The sequence below is a fragment of the Dipodomys merriami genome, unplaced genomic scaffold (assembly GCF_024711535.1).
Source record: "Dipodomys merriami isolate MVZ:Mamm:240054 unplaced genomic scaffold, mDipMer1.0.p SCAF_19, whole genome shotgun sequence".
NCBI lineage: Eukaryota > Metazoa > Chordata > Mammalia > Rodentia > Heteromyidae > Dipodomys > Dipodomys merriami.
This window is the reverse complement of record NW_027203270.1, coordinates 25,887,489-25,895,742: the sequence shown is the minus strand read 5'-3', so window position 1 is coordinate 25,895,742 and position 8,254 is coordinate 25,887,489. Positions and strand designations below refer to the sequence as shown.

The window sequence follows — 8,254 nt, the reverse complement described above, 5'->3', positions numbered from 1 at the left end:
GGTGGGGGTGGGGGGGAGGGGGAGGAAACGCCGCCTCTCAACGTGTGCGCAAGCGCACAGGCTCGTTCGTTAGCGGGGAGGCTGAGTCAAAATGGGTCCCTTCGCGCGGAGGAATCGAACGGCGGAACGGTATGCGCATGCGCGCTCTACACAACTGAAGCCAGAGGAGTAAGGGCACTTGCCCTCAACAGAACTCAGAGCTCATTGGAGCGAAGAAAGTTGGTAGGTGGAACTAGTTATTACGCGCCTGCGTCTTGCGGCCGGCGGGCAGGCGAGTCGCGGCGTTCCTGGCGGGAGCGGCTGCAACGCTGGTACCTAAGGAGCGATGCCGAGAGAAATCATCACCCTACAATTGGGCCAGTGCGGCAATCAGAGTGAGCGAACCTCCGGGCCCTCCTTTAGCTAGGTTCCTTAGCTCCGTTTGGACCTCTCTGTGGAATCCTAGGTTCCATCTGGCATGCCCAGAATCCGAAAGGCGGGACATCCTCGACTCAGGGTCCTGTGGTCCTGCTAGCAGCCCAGGGGCACTCCTCTGTACTGTCGCCGCCGTATACTCCTCTCCTCAAGATACTGGCGAGGCCTGAGGCGAGGCTTCTTATGCTTGGACCTAGGCGTTCAGTCCCGTGGCTGCTAGTTGGAACCCTGTCCAAACCCAGATATCTTATTTCTCTCCTGCCCACCCCTTCTCCCCAGTCGGGTTCGAGTTCTGGAAACAGCTGTGCGCAGAGCATGGTATCAGCCCGGAGGGCATCGTGGAGGAGTTCGCCACCGAGGGCACTGACCGCAAGGACGTCTTTTTTTACCAGGTGCCCCAGCAACTAGGCCAGGGCTAGCAGTAATCCTGGGGGGGGGGGACTGAAAGGAAGGGCAGCGGCCTGGGACTGGGAAACCCACTGGGCAGAGGGGTCAGGGTTGCTGGTTTGAGGCGGGAGAGGCAGCAAGAATTGGAGTGGGGAGAACTCGGGACCTCCCTTCTTCCCTCCCCCCCCCCCCGCCCCCAGCTGACCCAAGTCCCCTCTTGGCCTCCCTTTGATAGGCAGATGATGAGCACTACATTCCTCGGGCCGTGCTCTTGGACCTGGAGCCTCGAGTGATCCACTCCATCCTCAACTCCTCCTATGCCAAGCTCTACAACCCAGAGAACATCTACTTGTCAGAACATGGAGGAGGAGCTGGCAACAACTGGGCCAGTGGATTCTCCCAGGTCATTTGCTATTCTCCTGCAGGGTTCACAACTCCTTGTGCAGGCCCTAAGACTTCCGACGGGGAGATGAAACCAAGTCAGAAGTATAAGTGCTAAAGGCAGAAAGACATAGCTGCAGAGAGCTGACTGTATAGTGCTGTTAACTGCCTACAATAAAGCCATATGGGGGCTGGGAAGGTGGCTCAGTGGTAGAGCGCTTGCCTTGCATGCTCGAGGCCCTGGGTTCAATTCCTCAGCACCACATAAGCAGAAAGAAAAAAGCCGGAAGTGGCGCTGTGGCTCAAGTGGTAGAGTGCTAGCCTTGAGCTGAAGAGCTGAGGGACAGCGCCCAGGCCCAGAGTTCAAGCCCCACGACCAGACCAAAAAAAATAAATAAAGCCATATGTAGTAGGACGTGAGGCAGGAGCATGATGAGTTCAAGGGCAGCCTATGATAGATAAAGACAAGCCAAAAAGGAAGCAACTAACAACATTTAGTGTTCAAGCCATTCTAAATACTATATTATTTTATTTAAATTTCTCAACATCCTTAGAGGTAAGTACTAGAGGTCCACAATCTATTTGTTCTTTCACAATCCAAGAAGGTCTGAAGTCAAAAGACATAAAGCCAAATCTCAATGGAGATGAGCTGTTTTATAGAATTCTCTGTCATTACTCTTACCTATCATTGCAGAAATGTTAGTCTGTTTGATTAACATGCCTCCCATGGCTTTTTCTTTACTGTGCATGTACTATGGATTTTTCTTTCCTATGTAACAAACTGCCTTTGTAAATTTTGAGTTCAAAATCATAATGAGCACAAAGAATTTTAGATAAGAGACTATGGTCCTATGTTAGATGAGGAAATTAAAGCAGGAAAAGATTAATCTGCCCGGAATTAATCACCTGTACAGTGTACCTACAGTACAGTAGTAGAATGCACGAGAAAGGCTTTAGGCTCAATCCCCATAATTTCAAAATGAAAGGAAATAGAGCTAACATATGAATGGGTCATGTGGGTATCAAGGTTGTCTTAAGTATAAATTTCTTGTAGCTGCTATATTGTACTACCGCTCAAATGTGAAAGGTAGTCATGCTCAATAAGAGGACTTTAGGTGCTATGGAGAGAATCAAGGTAGCTATTTTGAGGTTATTCCTTGTTATATGACCCTGTTCCATTCTGACCCTCCTGTCTCTACGTAGGGAGAGAAGATCCATGAGGATATTTTTGACATCATAGATCGGGAAGCAGATGGCAGTGACAGTCTAGAGGTGAGTGTCCCAAAGGATTTGACATAAAGAAGGGCTGGGGGGCTGGGAAGGTGGCTCAGTGGTAGAGTGTTTGCATTGCATGCATAAGGTCCTGGGTTCTATTCCTCAGCACCACATAAGCAGAAAAACCTGGAAGTGGCGCTGTGGCCCAAATGATAGAGTGCTAGCCTTAAGCTGAAGAGCTGAGGGAAAGCGCCTAGGCCCAGAGTTCAGGCCCCAGGACCGACAAAAACAAAAACAAACAAACAAAAAGCAAAGAAGGGCTGGAAGCACTTTATTTTTATTTTTTTGTCAGTTGTAGGGCTTGAACTTAGGACCTGGATGCTGTCTCTGAGCTCTTTTGCCCAAGGCTACCTAGTGCTATAGCACTTTGAGCCACAACTCCAACTTCCCAGTTTTGTTTTGTTTTTTGTCGGTCGTGGGGCTTGAACTCTGGGCTTGACTGCTGTTCCTCAGCTCTTCAGCTCAAGGCTATCGCTCTACCACTTGAGCTATACCACCACTTCCGGTTTTCTGGTGGTTTATTGGAGATAAGAGTTTCACAGACTTTCCTGCCCGGGCTGGTTTTGAACCTTGATCCTCAGATCTCAGCCACTTGAGTAGGATTACAGGTATGAGCCACCAGCGCCCAGCTATCCCAGTTTTTTGAGTAGTTAATTGGAGATAACAATCTCATGGGGACTTTTCTCTTGTTCTCTTTTTTTTGTTGTTGGTGGTGGTCATGGGGCCTGAACTCTGGGCCTGGGTACTGTCCCTCAGTTCTTCAGCTCAAGGCTAGTGCTCTACCACTTGAGCCACAGCACCACTTCTGGCTTTTTTTCTGCTTACCTGGTACTGAGGAATCGAACCCAGGGCCTCATGCATGCAAGGCAAAGCACTCTACCACTGAGGCATCTTCCCAGCCCTCATGGGGACTGGCTTTGAACTGTGATCCTTAGATTTCAGCCTCCTGTGTAGCTAGGATTACAGTGAGCCACTAGCACCTGGCTTGGAAGCACTTTTAGAAACCTTCTATTAGGCATAGACCTAGCCATTTATTCTTTACATTGGACAAAAGCCACTGTACCTTGTTGAAGACAAGGCTGAGCCTCCTGAACTATATTAAGAAGGAAAGGAAGGGCTCAGGAAGAAAGGACTCCATCAAATTGTTTTTTTTGTTTTTTTTTTTTGTCGGTCGTGGGGCTTGAACTCTGGGCCTGGGCGCTGTCCCTCAGCTCTTCAGCTCAAAGCGAGCGCTCTACCACTTGAGCTACAGTACCACTTCCGGTTTTCTGGTTGGTTTATTGGAGATAGGAGTCTCACGGTCTCTCCTGCCCGGGCTGGCTTTGAACCTCGATCCTCAGATCTCAGCCTCCTGAGTAGCTAGGATTACAGGCGTGAGCCACCAGCGCCCGGCTCCATCAAATTGTTTTATGGGTCTATTTAAAATCCTGCCACTAAACGTGCCTAGCAAGTATTATGACCTAAAATTAAATTTTAAAATTATTTACGCATTCACTGACTGTCCTTTTCCTATGCAGGGCTTTGTGCTGTGTCACTCCATTGCTGGGGGGACAGGCTCTGGCCTGGGCTCCTATCTCTTAGAGCGACTGAATGATAGGTAAGCCTCTGTTTGGGAGCCCAGAAAGATGTATAGTCTTCAACTTGGTTTCCTAAGGCCTAGCTGACATACCCTCTTCCTACATAGGGGAATTGGAAAAGAGTGCTTGTATTCCCTCCTATAGTTAGGAAGGTAAAGTCACAATGGAGAAACCCAATCATACTCTTAGTGATTAAAATGAGAGCCTGGAATCTGGGCCTTCCATGAAGGTCCAGGGAGTAAGGCCATGTTTGGAATTGGAACCATAGATTCTATGGTATATCTCATTCCTTCCTGCTTTGAGGCTATAGACATTCACAAGTCAGATCTTCCTTTTGTATAATTTCACTTCATTTAAATCACCTCATTCAAATTGAGCAGCTCCCAGAAGAGTTGGGAAGCTTAATCACCAAATCTCCAATCATTGTCCTCTTTTTTTCCCAACCCCAACCAGATACCCTAAGAAGCTGGTACAGACATACTCAGTGTTTCCCAATCAGGATGAGATGAGTGATGTGGTGGTCCAGCCCTACAACTCACTCCTCACGCTCAAGAGGCTGACCCAGAATGCAGACTGTGTGGTGAGTCCTGGAGTCTAGCTGTACCTGCACCAACACCCATGTCTAATCATTTCCATGCATTTTATTTTTTAAATTTTTTTTTCAAATTTTTAATTGTGATTAAGTGGTTACATAATTTCCCAAATTTCACAGTATTGTGGGATAGTGATGCTCAGTTAAAGTCACAAACATTCTAACTTTCCTGGAGCAAATTGTCTATCACGGGCTATAACATTTATGAGTTCTATGAGCTTTGCGATACAGTTATTTCTTCCACATTGGATGATATGTACATTTGTTTTGCATAGCATCAGCTTTTCCCTCTTTCCCACTTGTTCCCTCCCTCCCATCACTGCCATTAAGTTGCTTAGTTCATTTTGGTCAATGTCCAGTGCAGCTGATGGGTCCCGCTGTTATATGTTTTTCCCTGATTCCCTCTAGTTCTGTGTCATCTTCCTGGTTCCCCTCTGGTATACACATATATACCGTACATGTGATCAGCAGCATGGGGTTATTTAGTAGTGATTTGACCAGATGAGTGGAAGTCCTTTGTTTCTTAAGTCCTGTTAATTTTGTCGTATCACCTAACATTTTGGATTTAACATCCACTTATCATGGAGACCATGTACCATTTGTCTCTTTGCTCTTGGCTTACCTTGCTCAACATGATTTCTTCTAGCTCCATCCATTTCCCTGCAAATGCCATTATTTTGTCATTTCTAATGGCTGCATAATATTCCATTGTGTATAGATACCACAATTTTTGGATCCATTCATCTGTGGTGGGACATTTAGGTTGTTTCCATATCCTGGCTATTGTGAACAGTGCTGCAATAAACATGGAGGTGCATGTGTCCTTATATACTGGTTCCTGTTGTTCAGGATAGATGCCTAGAAGTGGTATGACTGGGTCATAAGGGAGGTCAATACTTAGCTTTCTGAGGACCCTCCAGACCGCTTTCCAAAGTGGTTGTATAAGTGTACATTCCCACCAGAAACTGTAATAGGGTTCCTCTTTCTCTGCATCCCCTCCAGCATTTGTCATTGGCTGACTTGAGGAATTTTCACACATTTTAAAAGTCCATTTGAACTCTAGTCTATGCCCTAGGCTTGGGTAAAGCTATGTTGGATGGCCATTTCTGATCATGAGGTTCAATGCTTCAGAGCCTAGATTCGGGCAGATCTGATGTTCTTGTCCCCTGAAACCTACAGCCCTCTCTGTCCTCCCAGGTGGTGTTAGACAACACAGCCCTGAACCTGATCGCCACAGACCGCCTGCATATCCAGAACCCATCCTTCTCCCAGATCAACCAGTTGGTAGGCACCCTTTCCTGGATTCCTCTATATTCCTTACTGGAGGGGCAGTGAGAGAGGTTGGTCCAACCCAGGTCTTACAAGGCCTAAGACAAGGTATTCTTCTTCCCAGGTGTCTACCATCATGTCAGCCAGCACCACCACCCTGCGCTACCCTGGCTACATGAACAACGACCTCATTGGCCTCATTGCCTCACTCATTCCCACACCACGACTCCACTTCCTTATGACTGGCTACACCCCCCTCACCACGGACCAGTCAGTAAGAGTTTTTGATGTTCAGGGCTATGTTGGCTTTGGACCCAGCAAGTCCTGACCCTGGCTTTCTCTTCTCCCCACTATCCCAGGATTCCTTTGCAGTCCCCAGAGGCCCTCATGCTCAGAGACTTGTATATCGCATGCTTTGTATGCTGCCTTGTCTCTGTTTTCCCTCTGTCTTTGGCTCCTGCTGGGGCTGAGTTTAATGCTCCTGTACCAGGGCTCAAGTTTACTGAGCTGAGAAGGGCTGATACCCTAGTCCTTCCTACAGCAGAAACTCAGGGGCCTGAACTAGTGCTATCCCTGGAGAGAACAGCCTACAAGTCTGATGGTGACAAGAACTATCTACTCTCCTCTCCCACTGCATCTCTGTGGATTACCCCCTGAGTTCTGCCTGTGGCCCCTTCTCCCATCAGGTGGCCAGTGTGAGGAAGACCACAGTCCTGGATGTCATGAGGAGGCTGCTACAGCCCAAGAATGTAATGGTGTCCACAGGCCGGGACCGCCAGACCAACCACTGCTACATCGCCATCCTCAACATCATCCAGGGAGAGGTGGACCCCACCCAGGTAGATGAGGCCCCTCTATCCTGTGCCCTGGACCACAGCATAGAGCAGGGGCAGCCACCAGCGCTCTGTGCCCACCCTAGGTCCACAAGAGCCTGCAGAGGATCCGGGAGCGGAAATTGGCCAACTTCATCCCCTGGGGCCCAGCCAGCATCCAGGTGGCACTGTCAAGGAAGTCTCCCTACCTGCCCTCAGCCCACCGGGTCAGTGGGCTCATGATGGCCAACCACACCAGTATCTCTTCGGTGAGTCTCAGTTTGCACCTTTTCTCTAAGTCAGTTTTCTGACTGTGTCTTGTCCTCTACATCCCCATTGCCTCTGCTTCTGCTACCTTGCTGTGGGGATAACTCAGACCTGGTTCCCTAGCTGTGTGGGCCATAGTGCTGCTGGGTTTCTTTGTGACTCCTGCTTTCTGCATGCCCCAAGCTCTTTGAGCGCACCTGTCGCCAGTTTGACAAGCTGCGGAAACGGGAGGCCTTCATGGAGCAGTTCCGCAAGGAAGACATCTTCAAGGACAATTTTGATGAGATGGACACATCCAGAGAGATTGTACAGCAGCTGATCGATGAGTACCATGCAGCCACTAGGCCAGACTACATCTCCTGGGGTACCCAGGAGCAGTGAGTTCCTCAGGATGAGAACTCTCATCTGCCTTACTGGTTGCCCAGGCCTGGCCTGATGGACCACCCCTCAGAGCACAGATCATTGACCTCACAGATCTCTCATACATACTTATTGCACTCTGTTGGCCTGGGGACCCTTTACTTCTCTTAACAAGAGTATTTATCTTTAATAAAGCACTGGATCTACATCAAGTCATTGGTGTCTTTGAAAGTTTCAGAGCTAGGGTAGGAAAGATGCGTGTTCTTTCCCCCTCTGAGCATCTTCATCTCTGAGCCAACAGATGGCTTAGTTTTGGAGAACACAAATGGGGTTGCTGCACTTGCAATTCCTTACCAGGATAAGAAGGCCCACAAATACAATATTCTGTCTTCACTTTCTCTGGCTCCAGGTCCCTCCCACTATAGCAGGTAAAACAGCCCACTAGTGTGATATTCCTGCATCAGATTGTTTGTTCTGTTGATCATTACAATTAAAGGCCTAGAGCCACCACTCTACCACTAGGTCCTAGGCAAACAAGTCAGCCTAAATACTTTTCAGCTTCTGGCCAACAGGGTAGTGGTGGAGAGCTAGTGCTGGAGAACCACATTTTCATGCAGCTGGAGTTAGGACAATCAAATAAACACCAATTTTAAAGCCTGGACTAAGCAGAGTCAAAGGTGGTTCCATAATTCCATTCTTAGGTAGTCTCTAGTTATTCAAAGGGCCAGTGCCTTGCCCTTCTGGTAGGAGATTGCAAGGAAGTAGTGAATGTATAGGTGCTTAAATATTCAGGATCAAAATGGCAGAGGTTCTTAGATTGTGGTGGACTGGTAGGCCTTATTAGGCTCTTACATACCCTAAAGTTAAGCATGTAGTATAGTGAACATATATAGTACAAGTAGGTTATTTTGTTTAATCTT

General features: G+C 48.1%; 1 protein-coding gene across 1 annotated transcript; it reads left to right on the top strand.

Moving 5' to 3' along the window:
• The first annotated feature begins 236 nt into the window (after positions 1-236).
• Positions 237-7,546, top strand: Tubg1 (tubulin gamma 1). Its single transcript, XM_070027986.1, has 11 exons — positions 237-374; positions 694-806; positions 1,037-1,204; positions 2,386-2,454; positions 3,975-4,054; positions 4,488-4,614; positions 5,824-5,910; positions 6,020-6,169; positions 6,582-6,734; positions 6,815-6,976; positions 7,158-7,546. The coding sequence occupies exons 1-11, from the start codon at positions 326-328 to the stop codon at positions 7,353-7,355; spliced, it is 1,356 nt and encodes a 451-aa protein (XP_069884087.1). The 5' UTR covers positions 237-325; the 3' UTR covers positions 7,356-7,546.
• Positions 7,547-8,254: the final 708 nt, after the last annotated feature.

What these genes read in the sequence shown, in the direction of transcription:
- Tubg1 (XM_070027986.1), top strand. Translation starts at nt 326, where the DNA reads ATGCCGAGAGAAATCATCACCCTACAATTGGGCCAGTGCGGCAATCAG. An exon ending in ATGGCAGTGACAGTCTAGAG is followed by an intron (nt 2,455 to 3,974) that starts GTGAGTGTCCCA and finishes TTTCCTATGCAG; the next exon opens with GGCTTTGTGCTGTGTCACTC. An exon ending in GAGAGGTGGACCCCACCCAG is followed by an intron (nt 6,735 to 6,814) that starts GTAGATGAGGCC and finishes TGCCCACCCTAG; the next exon opens with GTCCACAAGAGCCTGCAGAG.